This window comes from Podarcis gaigeae (genome assembly GCF_964106915.1).
Source record: "Podarcis gaigeae genome assembly, chromosome: 3".
Lineage (NCBI taxonomy): Eukaryota > Metazoa > Chordata > Lepidosauria > Squamata > Lacertidae > Podarcis > Podarcis gaigeae.
The window spans coordinates 3,209,069-3,235,134 of record NC_139680.1 but is presented as its reverse complement, the minus strand read 5'-3'; the positions used below and the strand labels follow the sequence as shown (position 1 = coordinate 3,235,134).

The 26,066-nt window shown below is 38.2% G+C and overlaps 1 protein-coding gene across 4 annotated transcripts in view; it reads left to right on the top strand.

Annotated features, from left to right (window-relative positions):
* The window catches only part of EHBP1 (EH domain binding protein 1), a 269,882-nt gene that overhangs the window by 152,693 nt on the left and 91,123 nt on the right, over positions 1-26,066 (top strand). For all 4 annotated transcript variants that reach the window (XM_083730032.1, XM_083730030.1, XM_083730031.1 and 1 more), the window contains 4 exons: positions 3,156-3,334; positions 3,988-4,036; positions 13,303-14,202; positions 18,209-18,352. In XM_083730032.1, coding sequence (XP_083586158.1) covers positions 3,156-3,334; positions 3,988-4,036; positions 13,303-14,202; positions 18,209-18,352 — 1,272 coding nt within the window. The remainder of the gene's footprint in view (positions 1-3,155; positions 3,335-3,987; positions 4,037-13,302; positions 14,203-18,208; positions 18,353-26,066) is intronic.

The window sequence follows — 26,066 nt, the reverse complement described above, 5'->3', positions numbered from 1 at the left end:
CACAAATCAGGAATGTGGCAGTTGTAAAGCATTGAATTGAGGGCTATTTAATATATGTATCACTGTTGAAGTAATACACACTATGATTAAATCCTGTGTCTAAAATTTACTAAAAATTAGTGGTTCCACCGCTGGCTTGTAGATTGTCCTCAAGGGAATGCAGCTTTCAAGAGAAAAATGGTTTTCTGCCTCTGTGCTAACCTTCCTTATAGTATGTCCAGCCTTTCTGCTATACATTCCAGAGGGATGTGCACTGTTGGCAGGTTTCTTGTGCAATTTTTGCAAACATGTTTAGGAGTGGAAAAACTTTACGTTCTCATTTTGATTGCCCTCACTTGCCTGCAGTGATATCGCATAGCCAAATATGATTGTGTGTTTTTTCTTTTTTTTTTAATTGTGTGATATCATGCCAGATGAAATATCATTACGTTCCCTAATTGTGTGGGATCGTCCATTTGACTAAACTGGAAAAGAAAAGCAGTTTATGGGAGTGGATGGGAATCACAATAATGAAGCAACACCTGGGAACCGCAGCACAGAACAGAATTAGGGAAAAGTGAAAATTCACACAGTGGTTTTGATATTTACACTGCATCAATAATTACAGATTTTGATCCAGATATAGTCTTCATAAAATTGACCAGCAAATCCATTCTTCAGTTGGGCAAGATCTTTTTAATTTAAGGTTATTTACACCTCAGCCTAATCCATTACATGGCCATTGTATTGTAATCCATGGGGTTTATATCCATACAGAATGTTTAGAAGTGAACTGCTGGTCTCATCAGTTTAAATAAGGTTTACTTTACTTGAGTCTCTGGTTAGGCTGTGACCAAAAGTATGTTTTATTGACTAGTGTTCTTCATATTTATATTAAATTTTGACCTGGGCTCTACTGGTTCAGAATCCCCGCTTAGCTTCAAAATTTTCTGGGTGGCATTGGATCAGTCGTTTGCTCAAAACCTAACCTATTTCATGGTGATCTTTTGAAGACAGAGAAGGGTGGGGGGCATGTACACCATCTTAAGATTTTTGAAGGGCAAGTGGAGATAAAAATGTAATAAATTCTGGGTGGTATTCAAGTAATCCATTCTGTTAGCACAAAGATTTCCACTTGCAAAATGGGACTTGTCCCACTCTCCTTCCCCTGTGCATGCTCCACACCCTTCCCAAATCTGCTCTAGGGATGCCAGTGGCTCTGTGGTCTAAACCACTGAGCCTCTTGGGCTTGCTGATTGGAAGGTCGGTGGTTCAAATCCCCGCGACAGGGTGAGCTCCCGTTGCTCTGTCCCAGCTCCTGTCAAGCTAGCAGTTTGAAAGCATACCGGTGTGAGTAGATAAATAGATACCACTGTGACAGGAAGGTAAACAGCATTTCCATGCGCTCTGGTTTCCGTCACAGTGTCCCGTTGAGACAGAAGCGGTTTAGTCCTACTGGCCACATGACCCGGAAAACTGTCCATGGACAAACGCCAGCTCCCTCAGCCTGAAAGCAAGATTAGCGCCGCTACCCCAGTCGCTTTTGACAGGACCTAACTGTCCAGGGATCCTTTACTTTTACCCAGAGGGTTGAGAGAACCCCTAGATTTAAGGGGTGTGCAGGAGGAGGAAAGAGGGGTGGTGTTCTGTTGTGCATGCAGAAACCATTGCATTGAAGGAGCATTCACTTAGCGCTAGGTTGGATTTCACCTAAAGTATTTCAGGCATTAACACTTTCCATTGCTCTTTAGTTGCTTGTGAATGTTTGCAAATGTTTGTAATCTACAGTTTGTCTGTCACCAGAAAAACCTTTTTACTCTTCTTTCAGTTTTACCTGTTACTTGCACTTAAGCATCCATCACTACTGTAGGCATAGATCCAAGCATTAAAACCGAAAGCAGTGACAACATACAATTTTTTCCAAGTTATTTGGCATTGTATATCTGTGCTGCTGAAGGGTATATGAATTAGATAATAACATTCTGCTTATCTGTGAATTTGTTTATTTAATCACAGCTTATTAGTCTAACAGTCAATAAAAATGAGAAATTACCTTTGTGGTATTTCTGTTACAATGACTGTAAGCAGCCCATGAGCACTAAAAGCATAAATCAGTTGACAGTTGACAGTTTTAATTGCTTAGCACTGGCATGCTTTAGTCAAGGGAGGGCATCGTTGGTCTTTCAAAGGTAGGCATGCTGCTTAGGATTATTTCTTTGTAAATGTGTGCTGTTGAGAAGTACTAACAACTTTTTTAACCTCTGAATTTGACAACTTGTGTACTTGGCATTCTTGCTGTACACTTATGGAATACTATGGTTTCTCTTCAGATTGTATGAATCTATCTTACAGAATTCCACACACATACCTCCCCCCAAGCTAAATGATCACATTAAGGTTCATGAACGAATGCCTTCCTTTTGTCAAACTAGTTCTTGAGAGGTTTGCATATATATTCCAGCTGAACAGTCCTGCACATTTAAATGTGGATAGGAAATATTTTTAGCTTTTAAAAAAACTAACAAATATTTTATGTGAAAGCTGGGGGGGGGGGGGAATTACCTTTCAGATACAGAGAACTGAAAGAATAGATGCCAATGTCTTAAAATAAAATTATTACTAACATATTCCAGTTTAAGTCCCTATAACTGTTTGTCATCATACAGCAACTCACATTCTGAATTTGATTTTTTTATTCTACAGCAGGAAATCTCAACTTGTGGTCAACTTTGACCCTGATATGTTTTGCTTTTGGATAATCACAATGCTGACTGTCTTCATTAAATGTGAAATGTCTTTATGAGGATGTTTTTACAAGACTGAATTTTGAATAACTTCTGTAAGAATGTGTGACATAACTACATACTATGCAATAATGTGCCTAAAGTCTTTAAGCACTTAATGTTTTAGTATTTCTCTCAGTATAGTTGGCCTGTTCTTTTTTGTAACGTTCAAATCCTGTATAGCACATCCTTCAGAGACAAATGCCAAAGGCTAAGTCTGCAAATAATGACTTGAGATTTGTGTCTTTTTTTCAAGTTACAATGATTGTAAACTGACAGCTTTGGAGGACCTAAACTGACATCAAAGGATGCAAATTGTCTAGGCAGGTCAATTAATGATTTCTCATCTTCCATTACATTATATAATGTTAGCTTTTTTCCTGTTTTTTTCAGCCAAGCCCAAAACCAAGTCCTGTTTTGGGGAGGAAGACAAATGCTAGTCAGTCACTGCTTGCTTGGTGCAAAGAAGTTACAAAAAACTATAGGGGAGTGAAAATCACCAATTTCACTACATCCTGGCGAAATGGATTATCCTTTTGTGCAATATTACACCACTTTAGGCCTGACCTAATGTAAGTAGAAGCATTTTGTCTTTGTGTTTGAAGTTTTTTCTTACTGTGGTGAAATAAACATGGCAAAAATAAATACAACTTTAATTTCCTGGATTATGTCTCTTTCACTTCTATTTCAGTTGTTTTTTTTAATGCTATCCTGCAGGGTGCAGCAGAAATGTACATATGTCCATACCTTATGGCGTTTCTGACACTTTCTCCAAAACCATTCCTATTTCCCTTTCACTTGATTTTGGTGTGGATGTTTTTCTTTCTAATCTTATACAAAGAACTGACTTGAAGATTATTATGAAAATTGTGTTGGTGTTGAAATGAGATGAGACAAATAAGCCTGTAGCTCTATTGTACTGACAACGAAGGATTACCTCATAGAAAATTTGGTTGTCAAAGCTAGCCTCAAGTCCCTGCCTTAACTTCTCTTTTTAGATGGAAAGCTTCAGGCAATGAAACATGCAATCTCTATATTTTTATTTATGTATGTATTCTTTTAATTTTCCACACTATTAGTTTTGCTGATTGGATTGCAGTGAAATTGCTAGTTACTGTTTGATGCTGTTTTATGTTGAATTCTTTTTTTAAGATAGTGGTTTGTTTTAAAAACTGCTGCTTTTATCAAGTACTTTACATACCTACTGTGCCATTTTCCCCCTCAGCGACTACAAGTCTCTGAATCCTCAAGATATTAAAGAGAACAACAAAAAGGTAAGAAGTGCTAGAGGGAAGGGAGAAAATAGATATAGCTGCAATTTTGGATCACGGAAGGTTTTTATTAATTTTGTGGATGTGAGGTTGTTTGGTAAGGTCATAACAATACCTCACAGAAGGTTTTGAGCCTCCTGTGATTCAAATTGGATGCATTATTGACTCTAGTTTGTCATAGTTTTAAACATTCATGACAAATGTCATGATGGCATTAGGGTTTCATGTTTATATGGGCCTACATTAAGAAAGAGAGAGAGAGAGAGAGAGAGAGAGAGCGCGGTAGGTCTCTTGTGATCATTCTGTTTTTTGTAATAATTTAATTTAAATTACAAAATATCATTGTTCAGTAATTATCTTGCTTCAAGGCTTGCTTGGTCACTACTTTAATATGAACGCTGTCATTGGTATGGTTATAATAAGCACTGTTTTGACTATGGCTTTTATTTTACGAAAGAGAAATGGAGATAACACTTCACATAGGCTTTTATCCAGCGCAGTCAATTAAACTAGCGGTAAGGTGCATTGAGTTTTTATATTATGCAGAGTATTAAACAATGTTTTTGGTTGGTAACAAGATATATTTTTAAAAAGAATGCAAAAATATTAATGAAGTACTGTCTGATAGTGCTCTGGGTCCAGGTTTATAATCCTCAGTAATATTAGGTAATCTAATACCCTTTTGATGTAAAGGTTATAAAGGAACATTCTGAATTGAGTTCAGTGATTTGAGACTCAGTCTAAGAATCACAAGGAGACATTTTGGTACTTAACGCTGCTTGCTACAAAAGTATTTTACTGTAGTTACAAATTTTAATTTTCATAAGATTCTAGGGCATTGGCCCTAGAGGGATCTATTTAAAAATTGCTCATTTTCCACTTGATTCGCCTGCAACAAAACTAAGTGCAAATCAGCTCAATTTGTTTTATTAGCTGTTTTTTCATCTAGGCAATGTGACTTTATACTTCTAACTGATCATTTTTAAATTAGCTACAAAATTCAAGATAATGCGTAGGAAAATTAGATACCCTCCTTAAAATGCCATCTTTTTCTGTACGCAGTAGATTTACATAATTCATTCAGGAAATCCAAACATATGTTTCATATGGAGAACGTGTGTGATGAATGATTGATTGATAGAATAATGAAGTTACATGAAAACTATAGTATATGTAATTTTCCAGTATTATAAAAGGAGTGAACTTTAAGTGCATGTTCATGCTCTTCGAACACAGAAGAGTCATCAAAAACACACAGGTGATTTCTGACTAAAGTCACTGAAATTATTTAAGTCCATTAATTCATTGTATCTACTCTGAATACGACTAACATTGACTATCACCCCATTCTATCATCTCAGTAGCTACTGTTTGTTAGAAGAAATTAATGAGAGATTTTTGAACTAGAAGTAGATGCATTGCCATCTTTTTCGGCATTATGTGTTAAGCTGTCTGATGACCTAAGAGGATTATCTGTGACATCACACTGATTTCTGTTGCAGTGTGTTTTAACATCAAAATCCTATGATTGTACAAGCTAATCAAACATGGCTGAGGTCCTTTGAGTATAAGAGCTAATCAAACATGATTATAAGCCACAGTAAATAGTAGTTTGATTTCTGAACAAATGGTGTTAAATATACAAATCAATTAGGTAATTATCATTTATAAAAATTATGACTAGGAAGTGGAGAGTCATTTTAACAGAAAACGTATTAGCCCATTTTTATAATGTTAACTCAGTCTCTTTATTAAAGAAGCAATTGTTGATGCCATGCTGTGGTGTTTTTTCATTCTCTCATCACTTTGCAACTCCTTGCTTGACAGCAACACTGAGTATCTCAGTTGCTTCCTGCAGATTTATTTCCTAAGCTCTCACAGTTCTGCCTGATAACCCTGCATGCCCTTGATTGGAATGAGCACAGCCCTGGGAACAATTGCCAAGTATAAATTCCATGCAGATGTGTAACACATTTGACAATGAATGACTCCTCCTGACCAATTAATGAATAAATAACACCCTTTTTTGTCCCTCTCTGTTCTGTCCTGCAAATTGACAGAGGAAAGGAAAATGCATTGAGGACTCTGGCTTTAGCTATAAGCATTAACGTTCAGAAATGCAAGTGTGTTAGAGGAGACTTTGCCTGTCAATTATATTTTTTCCTAAACAGGTAACTTTGATGTGAGTCATTTTATACAATTACGTATCATGGCATCACAAAAGCATGTCATCAGAGTGTCCTCTGAAACCTTTTCCTACACTAAGGCTGCAGTCCCATTCATGCTTTCCAGGAAGTAAGCCTCACTGAGGGATTTAGGCAAGCATAGGATTGCCTGTTTAAAAGCAGGACTGAAAGGATGTGGGACATACTTACCTCTGACATCTGACCTTGACCAATATGGCAATGTGTTAAATAATAGAGAGATGTTTAGAATAGTGCCTCTGGTGATCTTGCTGATGAGCTGCAGTTGACACCTGAAGTGAAGTGCTGTTTCTGTCTTTAAAAAATCCTTCATTAGGAAACATTTATAGTTCAAATCCCATTTCAAAGATTTGATGTACAGACTGTTAGAAAATGTTAGAAAATATACAAATTTAATGAATTAAGATGAAAAAGAAGAAGTTGGTCCCCCAAATTAAAGTTAAAAGTCAGAATGCCTTAAAAAATGTCTTCTGTTCGATTGCTAATACCTAATCATTTGTCCTTATTTAACATAAATGCATGTTTTGTAATATGATACTGACATAGTTATTTCTATACACTACACCATTCACAGTGCTTATATCCTGGGAGAGAAATATGTTGGATATAAATTAAAGGGCTTCAGTTAAAGACTTCATATTTTACTTCGCAATCTGGGAAGCATTAAAAATATACCATAGATTCAGCTGCTGCTGATCAGTTTAGTTCATTTTGGCTTTACTGAATAGTTCATATTATATATAATATTTCCTATGATGAAAATTTATTTCCTTCTTATGAATGCATATATAAATATTACAACATATTTGAAAATATACCAAAATTAGGTAAGGGGATTTAGCAAATCCTGATCCAGCAAAACAAATCTATGGCCTGGAAGTGAATGTTTCCTCTGAGCACACAGAAACTGCTGTACCATAACTATCATTGGGAACCATGTATGCTCATAGTCCTCTGGGCTGAGATCTTGTTTTGTAACACAACAAAACTGAGGCTTCATCCACACTTCCTTTTGTGCCACACATTCTAGACACAGGTCCAGGGTTTCTAGGTCTGTGTCTGAGCTGGGGTTTCTTTTGTCCCTCTGCTTTCCCTGGGAAAACCCATGGTTTACCACTGAATCAGAACAAATGGCAATCCATGGGAAACCCAGCTTTCTGTCCCCCATCCCCCCAATTCAGCAGTAAACAGCTGGTTTTCCTGGGGAAAGCTGTGGGATCAAAAAAACACCAAAAACCCGCTCAGACACAGACCTAGAAATCCTGGAACTGAGAGTTTATCAACAAAATAACCTACCTGCATCCTGTAACCTAGATTAGTTTCCAAAGGCCATTTTTTAATGGTATTTAAGGGGGCCACCACTAAAAAGTCCCTGTTCCATATGCACTTTCACATTCAGGCATCTGAAATGGATATGTTAGCTCACTTAACATAGAAGAGATAAAGTGCAGCTGTCTTTTGGTGTTCCTGGGTTTTTCTATGGCTGTATTGATCTTTATTAGTAATTGTTTATACCATATAAAACATATTTATACCATTGTTCAGCCCCAAAAAGGCTGAACAATGGTATAAATAGTCCAAATAGTTTACAAATATCAGAAATAAGATTATGTCTCCCATCAAGCAATAACAACTATAAAGCTTTATTTAGCAGCTATTAGACAACCTGTTGAGATGATATCAAGACTTGCAAAATTTGCACTACATTAAACATATCAATTAAACCTTCACTGAGTTTTACAATGTCTCATTTTCAGGATTTATACCCTATCTTATCACAGTGAAATCTCACGGCAGTTAAAACTGTGGTTACTCAGAGTAGAACCTTTGCAAGTAATGCACCTAGCTTAATTGTGTTCATCAATTTCAGTGGGTCTATTCTGAGTACAATGCATTTCAATAAATAAATAGAAAAACAATAGCAAAATTCCACAGACTAACGAGAAACAGCAGATATAGAAAAGCAGCCAGTTCCCACTAAAAAGGAGAGATGCAAGTAGTTTTAAAACAAACCAAACAGTTAGATGCCACTGAAAGCTCAAGAGCGCAAGGTAGACTTTGCCTGGCACGTTAAAGATAGTAACAAAGGTACCAGGTGAACATATGTTAGGAATTAGTTTGGCAGTTTTGGTGCTACCACTGAAAAGGCCTCTTTCTGGTAGCAGCCTAGCCTCAGAAGGCATGACAACTAGAGAAGGGCCTTCCGTAAAGTTCTTCACAAGTGAGCCATCCACGTGCAAGAGGCTGTCCTTCAGATACGCCAGGCCCACAGCATTTAGGGCTTTAAAGGTCAAGACTAGCACCTTGAATTGAGCCCAGAAGCAAACTGGTAGTCAATAAAATTATTTCAGTCCTGTCCTTATAATATTTTTGGCAGCCAGTTTCAGACAACACCATGACCGCCACATTTTGAAGCAACAGCAATTTCCACAACCAACTTCAAGGATCAGTCAGCGGTTGATCATGTCTTAGTTTTATACCACCTTGCCCGGAAATATTCCGCCCCAAATAGAGGCCAACTTTGCGCGGCCTTTATTGATTTAAAGGCTGCTTTTGACAGCATCCCCAGAGGATTACTCTGGGGAAAATTAGCACGATGGGGAATAGACAAAAGACTTTTGTGGCTAATAACTAAATTGCATGACGGATCGGCCGCTAGGGTGAGAATCACTCCAGCCGGCGACCTCTCAAATTCAGTAACCATCAATAGAGGTGTTCGTCAGGGATGTATCCTTGCGCCAACCCTTTTTAATCTATTTATAAGTGATATGAGGGCGCCTCTGATAGATTCTCAAGAAACGATCCACGCCCCCCGTCTTGCCCAATATCGTTGCCCCCTTCTACTCTACGCAGACGACGCAGTGATCCTATCTTTTTCAAGAGTTGGCCTTAGGAGGGCATTAAAAATTTTCGAAGTTTACTGCAAATCAAATTTTCTTACAATTAATCATGCCAAGTCCAAAGTACTAATTTTCACTAAGAGTCGAAAAACCTATAATTGGAGAATAGACGGAAAAGCCATTGACCAAGTCTTTAAATTTCAATACTTGGGAGTCCTTCTCCAATACAAAGTGGGCTGGAAGGTCCATCTGGCATATGTATTAAATAGAGCTAAAGCCCTTTCCTTTGCGCTACTGCGTTTTTTCTTGTCAGATGGGGCTTTCCATATTCCATCAGTGTTAAAAGTTTTCAAGGCAAAGGTGATTGCAACAATAGCATATGCAATCCCAATATGGGGGTCCTTTGTTAATCTAACCCAATTGGAGGTAATCCAAAACCAGCTGCTAAGAAGGTTGCTAAAATTACCCAGGTGTGTAGGCAATACTGCTATGCGACTCGAACTAAATGTTACATCTCTAGAAACCACATTATGGAAATGCATCCTCTGTTACTGGTTGGCATTATGGCATAAACTTCCAAATCTCCACTTGATACAGTGTCTCTGGAGAGACGACTTCCCTAGCCCTTGGGCAAAAATAATACATGGGAAACTTGTGTCCTTAGGACTATCTCCATCTGAACTACTAATATTGGATTTAATTTCTGCCAAGAGAATTATAACTCACAAATTAGAGGAGATGGATTTACAATTTAATATTGCGACAGGTGGTGGCACCTGTTCGCCGATAAACCTTGGCTTAACACCACCAACGAAACTTCCATCTTATCTAACTACCTTATCTGTGGTGATGCACAGGTATGCCTTTATAAAGGCTAGATTCAATGTTTTCCCATCAAATGTGTTGGGTAACAGACTCTCCAACGGACAGATCTCACTCCTCTGTGACTGTAAAAGTGGATCTATAGAATCGTTATATCATATAATCTTCTGTTGTCCATTACATTCGGCTTCACGGTCCAAGTTTTTGGCCCCATATTTATCGAAAATTGCTGACAGACCTCAGGAAGCCCAAATAATATACTTATTAAACGACGAAGACACAAGTAGATCCCTTGCAGTCGCTAGATACCTGATTAATGTCTTATTTCAAAAGAGGAGAAATGGATCACTGTATGACTCTGTCAGCTTAGCTAAACTTAAGAACCATCAATAAGTGCCAGAACTAAGACGCATATCTCCCAAAATCTGAGGGATTTGAATTGCGGTTTACATTGAAGGAGCTTATTGTGTATAGTGTTTACTTAATTGAAGTAAAATTGGTTTTATATGGGTGTTTTAACTTGGATTTTATACTGTTTAAATTGTATTGTTTATGGATAAATTTTGATGTATTGTTTTCGATATGGGCCAATGGCCGTAATAAATCAAACTACAACCAACTTCAAGGGCAGCCTCAAGACCAAAATGGTACAGAAATCAAGCTTAGATGTTGCCAGAGTGGCTGGGAAAACCCAGCCAGATGGGCGGGGTATAAATAATAATAAAAGAAGAAGGGATTCAATTGGTGTACCAGCCAAAGCTGATAAAAGGCACCATAGGCCACTGAAGTTAGTTGGGTATCCAGCCAGATCCAGCAGGAAAGTTGAACCAAGCAGCACCCTCAGGCTGTGAACCTGAACTTTAAGGATGGGAGTGGAGGGTTGTGGTTTTTTGACTATGTTCATAGTATATAACTATGCACATATGACATTTAAATATCCCAACTAAAGAATCACCTTCTAAAAGAGGATAACCTATTTTAACAACACAATCTGAAACATTCTGGACAGTAACTTATAACAATATTTTCACAAACAGATATTGTCCTTGCAACTCATACATTTTCCCCCTCTTGAAATGACTACAAACAACACCAGAGTTTTCAAAAGTGCTTTCAAGGAATTCAGATTAAAGACAATTTTCTTTCTCTCTCCCACTTTTGATTATGATTCTAACTTGTTATCTAAACAATTTAATACAGTTTGCATTTTACCCCTCTAAACGATTGTTCCATCTTTTCTATTAAAAGTGAGATCAGTGAGTGGAAATTATTTGTTTTTCTCAAAAGTGCCTATAGATTGAAATAATGTCCATAGTGCCTTTTTTAAAAGCCTTCCTTGAAATACAATACTATTTCTTCAAGACCTATGTAGGATAGTAATAATTAATTGTAAATTGAGAAACAGCTGTGATTCTCCAAAACTGGAAAAACCTGATGCATGTGCATTCTTTGAAAGGCTTGTAGAAGAAGTGGCCGCCCATGCTTTACTTAGCAGTTTGCTAGAAGTTAAATGATGGGTAACTGCTTGCAAAGTCAGACACTGGTTAGATTTTTGATAAATAGATAGATGGATAGATTAAATAGAGTGAAACAACACAGAGTGGCAGATTGTTGTTATCTGACTACACTTTTAGAGCAATCCAGATTTTCATAGGTGATAGAAAAACGATCACCAATGATAAATATGTACCTAAATGGATTTGTGTAGTATAGCTTCATATTTTTATTTGTTATTTTACTTCCTTATTTTTAAAAGTGATCAGCATGCTCTCTTTTTTTTTCTTTGCTCCAGCTTAAAGCATTTTTAAAGATTACTTGTTTCTTCCTGCTATAAGAAGAATCATTTAACAAGACTGTAGGCAATATTTAAAGGGCAGTTGTTTTGTGCAGAACTCTGCCTCTATTATTATTGCTACCCAAATGCTTATTGTTATGATGGGTGGCAGGGATGTGAAGCTATTGCTTGCATACTTTGGAAGAGTGTCTCTGTGGACTCTGCACTGAGAAACAAATTGTGCCACCATGTAGGATTCTGTCAGTGAGGGACGAACCAGTCAGGGTCAAGGGCAGAAAGCTAGTTATGTAATTATCAACAACTGGAGCCTACATTTGCTTGTTTTCCTATTCCCACCACACACACAGCTGCCACTTTTCTGTTGTCTCTATTAAAGTGAAAGCCTGCAGCAGGTACTGTGTTTGTTTGTTTTTAAACTTCACACAACACTTATAAAATGATAGGTATATAACAACAACAACAACAACAAAAATGATATAGTTACTTTGTATTTACTGCAAGAGTATCCCTTAAAGTGCAGCTTTTTATCTATTCTCATATCTGGGGGAAAGTAAGCGGAGTGTGCTAAACCTCCTCTCTGTCCCTGTGACTCTTGGCCATTATGAAGGGAGTCTGTTCTTATATGCACAGATCTACTTCTTTATCTGCATAGCCCCATCCTATATTCTGCATCCTCGTTGCACTAGAGTAGGGTTGCCAGATTTCAAAGAGTGGCAAAGTTGTTGAGCCCGCACAAAATCCCGGATATGTCTGGGAAATTCCGGACATATTGCAGGGTCTGATAGTATATGCGTGTGATTGCATGTATATGGAGAGAGAAAGAGATTGTTAAGATTAAAAATGTGTAGGCTGAATTAAAAGAACTTTGTTTTGTGATTGTCTCCCTGAGATGGGCTGATCATCTGGATCCTCAGGCCCAGTTCACACAAACAAATGAGATGGTTATCCATTAAAAAAAAAAAAAAAAACCCAGCTGCACTTAGATTGCGGATGAAGGCACGCATAATTGAATGTACCTTCATACAGAACTGTCCCTGCACACAGAGCAGTTAATGTCATCAAGACATACCGCCCCCCGCCCCCCCCGGTCATGTCTGTCCCCCCCCCCCTTATTTCTTATTATCATTGTTGCTATTTTAAAATAGCGGTATGGGAAACAACTTTATATTATAAATATATAATAGTAATAATACTTTATCAACAGCACGACACTTCTTTCAATTTCAGCAAACAGATCTCTGACCATATCTTTTTGAAGCCAATGTGAAATTTCAGTGTTGATTTCAATTGTGCTGAACGTGATCTCAAAAGAAACTCAATTCAGAATCATAAGTGTTTCCCAGCACTATTGTATGCTTCTTTTCAGTGTGTACTATCAAGGAATCATAGAGTTGCAGAGTTGTAAGGAACCCCAGTGGTAATCTAGTTCAGTCCCCTGCAATGCAGGAATCTCAGGAAAGCATCCATGAAAGATGGCCATCCAATATTTATTTATTTTATATTAAATGTTTGTAATCCTTTTAATACTGCACAATGAAAACATTGACTTGAAAACATTGACTTGTCTTGTACAATGAAAACATTGACTTTGTTTCTGTTTATTTTAAGGCCTATGATGGATTTGCCAGTTTAGGAATATCCCGGCTGCTAGAACCTTCTGACATGGTTTTGTTAGCAATTCCTGACAAACTGACTGTTATGACCTATCTTTATCAAATCCGGGCACATTTCAGTGGGCAAGAGCTAAATGTGGTTCAGATCGAAGAGAACAGTAGCAAAAGCACATACAAAGTGGGCAACTATGAAACAGACCCAAACAGTTCTGTTGATCAGGAAAAGTTTTATGCAGAACTAAATGACTTGAAACGGGAGCCAGAACTGCAGGAGCCTGAAGGGAGTTTGGCTGACACTGTTTTTCAGGGTGACTCTGTATTTATAAATGAGAGTGGAACTGGCAAGTCAGAAAGTGAGTGTCAGACACCAGACCAGCATCTAAGCCTAAATGTGGCTTCCCCTTCCTCTCACAGGACTAAAAGTGACACAGATCAACAAAAACAACAACAAAGCTTAGGAAGGACTTCTGGACTTGAGGAAACTGTGAAAAGCAGCACAGCACAAGCACAGCCCTTATTGGGGAGGAGAAAACTACTAAAAGCAGACACGTTGGATCTGAGTGATTTGGCACAAGTTAGCGATCCAAAAAGGGATGCTTTCCCAGAAACTTTATGTGATGAGACTGACAAAAAGGAACATCAAAATTCTGACATTACCATTAATTTCTCAGAACTAGAAAAACATGAACATCCAGATGTCAGCGAAAGAAGGAAATTGGGTTCTGAATTACATGTTGAAAAACCAGAATTGGGAGATAAACCTGGATATTGCCACACTAGGGATGCAGAGGTTGATAAGAAATGTAATGCTTCTCAGAGGCAAATGGAGACTGACTCTGAATTTGAGACCAAAACAGCTGTAACTCCAACAGATCTGACTGCAAAAACTGCACAGGTAAGGAAACAGGAAACATTTGCGGAATAGTGCAGTGTAACGTCTCTAAAAGTTGAACATGCAATGCTATGTTTCATCATGTTAACCGCTTATTTTTTATTGTATGGCTCAGCAAATATATAACTACAGGTAAATAATTTTGAAAACACATTGCATTGGAAGGAACTTCTAGCATCCTTTTCCCATGCTGTTGATGCTTTCTGTTTGAATGTTCTGTCTGTCTCCTGTTTCAGGAAATCATTTTGTATAATAAGCTTACTCAAACAGTCTGGGTTTTACGTGTTTTTCTTATGGAATGCAGAGTTATTTAATGTGCATAATATTTAGCATCTGAATGATGACTCATTGAAGTTCTTAATCTACGCTATTCCAGTAGTAACCGCTGTATAGGGCAAGTCCCTTTCCCCATCCCCATGCAGCAGGGGGGTGGCTAAGGTTGGGACGCCGGTGGCTTGCATGGGCTGAACTAAAATGTCATTTTGCAGCCATCCATACTTTTCACCTGCATGCAATACCAGCACTTTAATCCCTATAAAATAATACTACATTACTTGAATAAAATCACTTACCATTCCTAATAGCATAATGTTAAAATTGCTAAGACCATTGATTGGCTCAGGCAGAAATAGCAGGCATGTTTTAGAAAATTATATTGAGCAAGGACATGAAATGCTAACCTGATCATATGATTGTGGATCAGAAAGTGATGATTTCTAATTCCAGCTCTCATGAGAGCACTGTCCAGATTCCATGTTGTCACTTTTTTGTACCAGTAAAAAATGATTACACGTAAAATATCTTTCAAATGTTGTTACAATCTAATTCATGACAACTAGAAAAATACTTCAAAGGTTTATGCACTTTATAAACACTTGCAAGTCCAATTAAGATTTATCCTGTCTTGCTTAGGCATAGTTTCCAATATTACAAAATAAGTTTTGCTGCTTGAGAGTTCCTGCATATGGGATGCATACAAATTACTGCATACAAGTTTGAAAAAGTTGTGCAAGTCATTTGCAAAAACCATAGGAGTTTGTCTCTACAGCCTTCATACCAGGAGCAGCTGGGGGGGGGGTAGTGCCCTGGGTTAGTGGACATTTATGTTGAAGTTAATTTTGTCAGCAGCAGCAATATTGTAGAACCTGTGCTCAACCTGCCATTAGATAGTAATGTGTGTTGCTTTGTTTACTTCAGATAGGCATTTCTCCCCACCACCACCATTCTATATTTACAACTCCTCTATTCCTGACATTTTAAGAGTGTGGCAACCCTAGCAAACAAAAAAAGAGTTGGAGCATGTGCAGAGCTTTCATGTCTTAAACTTAACTTATCGTTGCACCATCATGACTAAAGGAATAAAATGGGGCTATTTTCTCGGGTTCTGATTTGCTTCCTCCACTCCAAGAATCCCATACATAGTCCCATAGGTTGGATGGTATAATCCCAAACAAGCCAAGTTAAACTCAGCTTAGTCCAGCCCTGCCAGGCTGATCTCAGTACACAGGCAGCAACTCACACACAGCCATTTGTGGCAAGACACATAGGAATCAGTTTCTTTGTTGTCTCTGGTTCATAGATAATCATGTTTGAAGATGCAAAGTCTTTGGACTTCTTCCTCATATACTGGTAATAAATATGAACAGGTCATCAGTTATTATTGTTAAAGGGCTGGGATCTCATCCGGCCTGCTCTTTCCCACTGCTACGGTTGTCCATTCCCTGTGTCACAAAAGTGTATTTTATATTTGTTAGATGTTAGGACTAAGACGTGGGATACCTGGGTCCTAGTCCACACTCAGCCATGCAGCTCACTGGGTGACCCTGGGCTTCTTACTACCTCTCAGCCTAACCTACCAAGGTTGTTGTGAAGATAAAATGGGGAGAGGGAAAATCATGTGTGCCACCTTGAGCTAATTGCAGGAAAGGCAGGATAGAAATATAAATTTACAAATAAAATATTCCTAAATTGTCCTTCATTCAAGTATTCCAAGGTAGTGCTTAATAAGCACGAATGAATTAATTAATATGGGAGATAAGTACAATAAAATCAGTGACCTTCTTGACAGAGAGGCAAGAGCTATAAAAAATCTACAGAGCAGGACTAAAGCAACATAACAGTTTAAAATGCCTGGGCAAATAAAATATCTAACTTGATGAAGAAAATAATGCATTGGCTGCAGCAGTCACGCCTCCTTCAGGAGGGTGTTCCATAGTTAGAGGGCCACCATAGGGTTTTAAACCAACAGCTAGAATTGGGTTCTGGAAGCAAATAAGAGGCAGTGTATTTATTTATTTCCAAATTGGTGTAAGGTGAACCCACGTGGCTTTGAACTAGTTAACATTCTGGCTGCCTAATTACACACTAATTGAAACTTCCTGGTAATCTTCAAGGGCAACCTCACATATAACATATTACAATAATCCAACCAGGAGATGCATATTGAGAGCCACTTTTCCATCGGATTTACTGGAATGATGAGAGATACTGTGCAGTTGCTCAAATCTTCAGTATGAGTAGAATCATAGAATCATAGAGTTGGAAGAGACCACAAGGGCCATCAAGTCCAACAGTAACAATACTGTTTCAGTAATATTTGCATGATTATTATTATTTTTTAAAATAAATCCATGTTTTAAAAGGATGATTCAGAAGGGTTCCAGGCCAGCAAATCCCTGCCCATTTCTTGCTGTGGATAAGCATAAGTAGAAACCCCTACATAAAAGCTTCCTTTTTTGGCCTGGAAGAACTAATTGTAAACTCAGGATTTAGCAGCATCAATTGTGTGTACATGCTGTTTGTTGTTTTGTTTCTGTGTCTGTAGGACAGACATTGTTCCACTGTACTTTGTAGCTAGAGACCTGCTCTTTTAATATGTGTCTTGAAAAAATAAATGAATAATAGTGGGGAAAGGGGGCATATTTCCTTCCAAATGACCTGCAATCTATCCTTGACTCTCAGCCTCACCCATTAAAAATACTTTTAAATATGAACATTCTAAATTTGGACAGTTTTACTGCTGTGCTCATCCATTAAAAAATGGGACAGGCACAGCTGGGCCAGAATCTATTCTGATTGGGGCCAAGGAGCACTTTCTTCTGGACACAGTTTTGAATGACAGGGTTGGGGTATTGTTACGATGAGCATGAAGGGGAGGAGAGCCATACAGCATCAGTATGATCAGAAGGGAAGACCAGGGGTGAACTGACAGGCTGGCCCAAAGGTGCTTCCTTCTCTAGGCCGTGGCTCAGCCTGCCATTGGTGCAGTGTTCTTCAACCAGTGGTACTTCACAGTATGTCAGATGGTATAGGTATCACCAGCTGAAATATACTGCTTTAGTTGTTTGCTTGCCTCAGAAGCCATGGCTAAAAGAACATGCATTTCTTCCCCTATAGTATGGTTACACTTAGAGTACAAGGTGTGTGTCACATCAGCAGTCTCAAGTTAGTTTATTTCTAGATGACTGGCTCTACATTGGTTCTCTGCTCAACATATGCTTTTAACTGAAAAGATTCTGCTTCACTTCCTACCATGGTCTTAAAAGATCCTGTTGCATGCTTGCTATACAGTTTTCCCCACACCTGTGTAGACATTGGCAGCACAGTATAGCATCGCTTTGGCCCCATTCACAATTATGGTAAACCACAATTAAATAGCTTGCTGTGAACAATGAGATGACTCTCAGAAGCAACAAACAATGCTTGCTGATTTAGCAGTACTTTCAAACCTGGACTTTGTGCTTTGTTTCACTCCAAGGTACTACTAAGACTGAACTTTGGCTTCACATTTTGCTCTGAGTAAAACAAACCATGATCCCCACTGAGATAGTAAAGCTGAGGAAGGGATTGTGATTTGCTGCTCCTGCTCATACAAAGGGCAGAATGAAACAGGAGACATTTACCATGGTTTACTGTGACATGCAAATTGGTTTACTGTGACATGCAAATGCATTGTGCATACAGGATAACTGGGGGCTTATTTCTCATTCATTTTTATTTTCTATTTAAGCAACGAATGTTATCAAGACAAGAAGAATTAAAAGAACGGGCAAGAGTTCTGCTTGAACAAGCAAGAAGAGATGCAGCTTTGAAGGCAGGAAATAGGCAGCTCTCCAGTTCAACAATCTCAGGCCGCTCTAAGCAACCAAATGATGTAAGGAATATTGGCCATCATGGCTGTTAACAGATTATATATATATAGTTTTCCTTTTCTGTCTTTTTTTATTTGGTTAGTGAACTAAATTAACTGTTACTGGACATAATACTAAAGCATAGTAATATGTGGAAGTGGCAGCAGGGGATTATTTATGGGTGATTTTGCCTATCCTACAAGTGCTGAGCGTTCATCTCCTCCAACCAAGAGCTGATTATTTTCCTACTGACTGAGGCCAATGAAAGATCGAAAGTCCGTTGAAAGCAGTGCTCTTTGAGTGCTAGCCGGTTTAAGATATTAGTCAGATGAAAGGCAAAGTTATCTGTCATGTTACAGTGTTTCACCCAGTACTGTTTCTCACAGTGACCCTCCTTTTATCATCAGGATGAATTATTCTCATAGCATTGGAAAGCATAGCTAAGCAAACCTGGGTCCAATGGGGAGGCAGCTGCAGTTGCCTATTGCTCCACCAATAACCTCAATGGTGACCTGGAGGGAACTGTAATCTCTGGAGATGAAAGCTAATTAAATTTTTATGCAATCCTTTCCAAAGCTGAGGTTGCCTGTTGTGTCACATTATGTGCTGTAATTTTGCAATTCTAACCATTTGCACATGAGAAACTGTGCTAGTACTGCAGTGCTCATTTTGCTAATGACCGCAGTATGGCCAAAATCTTTCAAGCCTTTCAATAAACCCTTGATTTGTATTTGCAAGTGTAAACTGCCTTGCCCCAATCTTACCTGATTTTACTTTTTACTTTACTCATATTTGCACATGTGTAATTGTTGGGAAGGTTTTACATGCTAACCTGTCCAGGCTTCGTAGTGAATAGCTTTTATACACAGAAAAAAAAAATCAATGCAATTGGTCAATGATTTCTCTATGCATCTAGCTTTGAATTCCATTAAGGTGACCTGACTGAATGTTGTATTTACATTTCAGATTGGCATCAAGTTTTTTTTTATTGTTGTAGTTTAACCTTAAACCATCATAGGAAATTGTTTTTAACTGTAATTTGAATTCTTCATGGCATAGAATAATTTTTAAAGAGCAAAACTAAGCACTCCTCATATCAATCTTACATTTTTCATTAACATTATAGGACAATGTACCTAGCTACAATATGCTAAGTGCTACACACAACTCTGCAGCTGATAGCAGAATTGTGGCATGGTAACACCTAGTTACTAACCTTCCTGGTGGTTTATACAATCATTTTGTTCATCTCAGATACTATCCAGTCACAGATTTATCATTAAAGAAGTAGTTTTGCTTAATTTTGAACATCTCCACCTTTGCAATAAGCCTCTAAACACCACATTTATTTTTATAATTTTTATCCCCGTTGATATAAAATGTTTATTATTTTTCAGAGGAAACCATGGTAAGAATGATTTATATAGCCTAAGTTAAATCAAGAGTTGTAGACTTTTTTCTTTTTTCTTTTGATATAGCTATTCCAATTTACCTTATCATTAAGAATTCCCCCACAAACATTTTGGCACTGCTCCCTTAATACTTTATGAAAAGAATTTTCAACAAGGTACAAGCTTCATAGTTTTCCAAACCTCACTTTCCTCATCATGGGGATAAACTAATGATTGCAGGTTTTTCATCAGATGAGCAATCATGGTTCACCTCTCTGAGGGGTGTGGAATGCATGTGCCTGAGACTGGTACTTCGTTCTCCAGAAAAAAAATGAATGAACATGTCTTTATTGTTGTGACACTCATCCAGATCATTTGCAGCAATCTACTTATTATTTCCTTTTCAAATAAGCTTATCTTATATCTCTTTAAATATCCCACACATATGCAAGCATCAACATATTAGTTCTGTGTTTTGCAATTAAACAAATAGTGATACAGTTACCCCTCCCCAACTGGAGCACAGATATTGTTGTTGTCACAGTTGCGTGTTGAGGTCCCCAGGGCCACCCCAATAACTCACACATCACACCAAATTTTTTGTTTAAGGTTTTTGGCATAATTTTGGCCACAACTTTATTAAAATACAAATTTGTGAGTAGTTGCTTAGGCATTGGTTGCGACTATCTGCCCCCACCATGGGGGACAGACTGACATTCCGCACAATGTGAAAGTCAGAATAGGGGAATACACTTGGGGGTAGCGACGGAGCAGGGAACCTGCCCTCACCCCAAATGCAACCAGGAGCTTATTGCTATGACCCGAGCCCCCTTGACAGAGTGGACAAGCAATAGTTAGCCCCCAATTCCTTTAACGGAATCCCTTGCAGCAGCAGCATTAGAGGGGCAGGCACTCAACCTACCAAGGGCAGGCACTCAACCAAATGGCCCGAGCAAATCAGCCAGATGGACAAAATTCCTACTGGGCCCCTGCCCCAAGAGCAGACGACCCCATGACAGGCATAGCAAGGTCAAAGCGAACAACCCTAATTCTAGGGAGGGGAGGACGGGCAATCCGATGCACCGTCGAAAAGAGGAAGCCCTAGCCTTGTGCAAGGAGTTTTAGCATTTCTGGCTTTCAATCAACAAATGGCAACATTAACTTCTTCCCAACAACAAGGGAAGCCCCAATCGCATCAGTGGCCAACGATCAATTAGCCCGCCCCCAACTTTGGAGTGTCCTGGCGGCCCCCACCACAACACGTGGTCTCCATGAAGGAGAACACGCTTTTTCAGATATCTCTGTAAGAAGTCAGGCAATACATAATTGGATCAAGGGAGATGTGGGAGGAAGATGCAACAAACTTAAAATGGATTTGGAAATTATTCAAAACAATAAGTTTCCCCAAATAACCCTGAATCTGTAGTTTCATGAGGTTGCTGGAAATTATATTTGAGCTACTTACAGTGGTGCCCCGCAAGACGAATGCCTCACAAGACGAAAAACCCGCTAGATGAAAGGGTTTTCCGTTTTTCGATGCGCTTCGCAAGATGAATTTCCCTATGGGCTTGCTTCACAAGACGAAAACGTCTTGCAAGTCTTGCGATTTTTTTCGCTCCCCCCCCTTTTTCTAAGTCGCTAAGCCGCTAATAGCCTTTTAGCCGCTAAGCCTTTAATAGCCGCTAAGCTGCTAATAGTGCTAATCCGCTAAGCCGCTAATAGGGTTGCTTCGCAAGACGAAAAAACCGCTAGACGAAGAAACTCGCGGAACGGATTATTTTCGTCTTGCAAGGCACCACTGTACTTACCTTCTTTGGACCCTGGGGAGACCCCAGGGGAGACTGTGAGGCAGGATGTCTTGGAAGGAAAATGAAATTACAGTGGTACCTCGAGTTACAAATGCCTCAGGTTACAAACGCTTCAGGTTACAAACTCCGCTGACCTGGAAGAGTTACCTCTAGTTGAGAACTTTGCCCAAGGATGAGAACTGAAATTGTGTGCCTGCGGTGCAATGGCAACAAGAGGCCCCATTAGCAAAAGCACGCATCTAGTTAAGAACAGTTTCAGGTTAAGAACGGACCTCCAGAACAAATTAAGTTCGTAACTAGAGGTACCACTGTATATTGATTTATATATATTAGTAACTTTGTACAATGGTACCTCGGTTTATGGACTCAATCCATTCTGGAAGTCTGTTATTAAACCAAAACCGTTCTTAAAGCGAGGCACGCTTTCCCTAATGAGGCCTCCCACTGCCAGTGCCCTTCCACTGTTTGGATTCCGTTTTTAGACCAAGGTAAAGTTCTCAAACCAAGACACTATTTCCAGTTTTGTGGAGTTTGAAAACCAAATTGTTCTTAAACCGGACTGTTCTTAAATCGAGGTACCACTGTACTAACATAACATTTTTTATATGAAATTGTGGTTTTTGTAATATTTTGTTTAAGTTGTCTGTTGTTGCTTCAGTTTATTGTACACCACTTAGAGATATTTTTAGAGTATTAAGCGGTATAGAAATTAAATAAACAAACTACAGTTCCTAGAATTCCCTGGGAATTAAGCTGGCTGATGCCTGTAGTAAAAATGTATCCCAGCATAACTAACAGTGCTTCCCAGGGCCAATTTTATTCTTTTGGAAAGTTGCCGCCCCTTGATGTTACCTCTGCTGATAAAGCTAAACTAGAGAAGTAGCCGTCCTTGTGAGTGAGTGAGTGAGTTAGGGAGGCAGGTATGTAGAAGAGGCTCCTTCCATAGGAGTGAAGGGCAGCCGGTCAGTTATATGAGAAAAATAAATTTAAGAACTGGAACAAATATGGGGTTTGCCCCTGGTAACTCCTGAAGAGATTTTGCTTCTATTCCAACTCTTTCAATTTCAGCCTACAGTATTTAGAACCACTGAAAATTTTAGCCCTCACCCAAACCTTCATTTTTTGGTCAGCGTGCAGTGAAACAACAGAACTGAGGAATTCGCTTTTATATATGTATACAAAACGTTTGTGCGTTGTGCTTTTTCCAAAGTGTGTGACAGAAGCTTTTGACACAGCTTTTTCTTATGTCAGGATTATATTCTATAGTTTTTAAGAAAACCTGCTCACTACTTTCATTAAGAAAGTTTATCAGTTAGGTTTGGAGAGTCACCAAATTAAACTGTGGCTTGTTGCTTTGCCTTGCTTCACCCAGCACACTGGACATGATGTTCCTCATGTATTTCTTATGCTCTCTACACTTGTTGAGGAAATATTGCTCAGTTAATGTTAGGAATCCTAATGTTGCAAGGATAGGAGGCAGCCACTTTCAGTGGCACCTGCCTGGTGGCACTACAGCATAACTATGTGTGGCGTATAGTAATATCAAAATAAAATAGAGGCATGAGCTTGAGGGAACCCTTTCCCTACTGCTTGCAGGAAACCCTGTGAGGAAGCCCTTCTATCTGCTGTGAATTCCTGCTCACTGCATAGGCACATTCTGTATGGTGCACACTCCATTGCATTGGATTTTGGCTGAACCTCTTGGGCCTAGCTATTGTCCCTACACAAAGTGTGTAGCCTAGGACATACCTAAAAGCCCCGTGTAACCACATATTGGAGAGGAAGATCCATGCTGATGAGCAAGCTGTCTTTCAGGGAAGCTCAGCTGCCTTTAGTAGTCTTCTTATTGTGGAATCCCAATGAGTCTCTGCAAAATCTTAAGCCTTCCTGGAACACAATCTGAAAACCTGTGAATTAGAGGGACAGAGTAGTTTTAAAATTTGAACTTAATCCCCATTTCCTCAATTTCAGCTCATTATTTAAAACAAGATATTTTACATGTTTATATTACTAGCCTCTCTCTGTGTGTAAAAAAAAAAGGTAAGTGTTAAAATGTTGGGACTACACAGTAAGCAAAAAAGGGTACAGTTTTTCACCAAGAACAGCCACTTATAGACATGGAAATACTGCATGCAATAAGTTGGAGCAAGATTTATGCTTAAAAGATATCAGTTAGACACATTTATTTATATTGGTGTCCTGCTCCAACAACTTGTGTTGGCTGTATCTAATGCATACTTAATATGTACTTTGTATCCAGGTATCAATCTGTTTTGCCTATTACATATCATTTTCATGTATAGGAGATATTTTAATAGGGAAGTGGAAACTTTTTAACATGCAAACTGACCCATATGAAGCAAAAATAATTTGTGGCAATCTTAATAAATCATTAGACAAGCAATTTCCTAGAAAGGGAATGCTTCACCTGATTTTGGAAGGAAAAAAACCAGATTTAATTTTGGCATTAATTAAAACTACAAAAGAGCTTTTCCAGTGTCCATTAAAAATTGTCATATATTAACTTTATTGGTTATTGATCCCATCCAATCTTAGTCCCACTACCACCATCACTATGATACAAACAAAATATACAGATATTTGGAGGGCTGCTGGTACATTACCAAAAGGCATGCATCGTAGGATGAACAAGTTGAAAGTTGCATTTGACAGAGAGCTGTTAAGCTTCATTTGAAGCTGTTATAAGTAAAATTGTATCTAAATTTTGTGCAATAGAAAGCAAGATGTAGATTCTACACAAGACTGTGGACAGGTTTACTTATTATTATTATTTTTTACTTAAGCAAATTGTCAGAACATACTGTTGCACCTCAATTCGCTACAGCTTTCCTCAAAAGAAAGGCTATCTCTCCCTATCCAGAAGGTAACAGCACCTTTGTCTAACTGCCTAAAGAGGCACTACCAAGTTTCTAAATTATTTGGATTTACATTATCAGTAAATTGCTTATGAGAAATGAGAGAACCAAGAGAATAAGGCTGGCTGCTATCAATTAAGCGTACAACAGATCCCCTTTTAAATATATTGAAGGGTGGGACTTTATAGAAGGCAACCTTGCCCTTTGATGATAATTGGAAAATATTGATTGGGGGGGAGGCTAATCTGTCATGCTGATAATTGTGACCAGATTTAGATATGATCATCAGATTGCCATTAGATTACAAAAGAAACAGTTACTATCTAATTGTTAAAAAGATTGAACATTATTTTGATAATCCCTGAGTGTTGGTATCTTATTCACTGTTGGCCATATTTGTCTTCCATCTATGCCTCTAAAAAGCTGTCAAATGTGGTTTAAGCTGATAAGGGTATTCACAATAATATTTAAATATCATGAATATGAATTTTTTATAGCTATTTTAAACTGCATATGTTGTCTTAACTGACAGAAAATACAAAACATTTTAAAAAAGCAAACTTGTTCATCTTCTGACGATCTGTGTAGTCTGATCCAGTTTTAATTCACACTAATATTATATTTTTTATGGAGGAACTTTATCTTCCTTTAAGGTTTAAAATGTTTTGATGGCATACCTACTATGTTTTTGTAGTAATTGAAGAGAGAGGCATAAATGCATTGCTTCAGAGCACAAAATTTGGCATGCACCACACGCATAAATAATACATTCCTTTCGCTGTATATTGTTAGAACTTAGAATCAGATATATTTAATGAGCTGTTTTGCTTTCATAACAAGTAACAAATAAAAATAATCTTGATGTAATATTTATTACATAATGATGTAAATATTATTTGTGGTGCAGAATAGATTGATTTTGTGTTTAAATAAAGTGGTTAATTCCACCACAAGTTATTTTTAACACTTCTGAAGGATGCGGCCTGGGGGGCATCACTTAGGTTGCAACAGACATAATTTTTTTGGACTTTTAACTTGCATGTTGTCTGACCTGTGTCATTCACTATCAAACAATACTGAAAATGCCTTGTCAAAATTTAGCAACATGTTTCTAGGCCATGTGAAGAAGCACTAGCCTTTTTCAAGAACCCAAATATTTTCTTGTTTGCCCATAAAGACCAGCAGTGAAGTGATCTCTATTTCAGAGAGATCATTTCTGTACAAAGCCAATACTTTTTCTTAGCACCAGGGATGCTCTTTTTATGCAGCTGCTAATGACCATAAATGTTTTTGTGTGGCTGTTTTCAATTCATCCCAGGATGATATCAACATTACTTAGAGCCGTATGTTTCATTGCCTATTCTGTTATTTCTCAGCATGCACGAGGGTAGAGTTAAAATCTTTATTCATTTCATTTTAAAATGTTTCTTTTGTTCTCCTTATCATGTTTCTGGCTTTCCCAAGGATATATGCCTTGAACGAAAAGTCACATGTGCATTACTAATTGTGTGCCATTGTATTTACAGTTCCTAGTGGTGGCACTGTGAAGCTACTAATTCTTTTGCTTCACTTGATGTAAAATAATCTGAGCTTCTTTGATAGCAGTGAAACAGTATTAATTGTTTTGTACATTTCTTGGTCACTCTACTTAGGTGGTCTTCA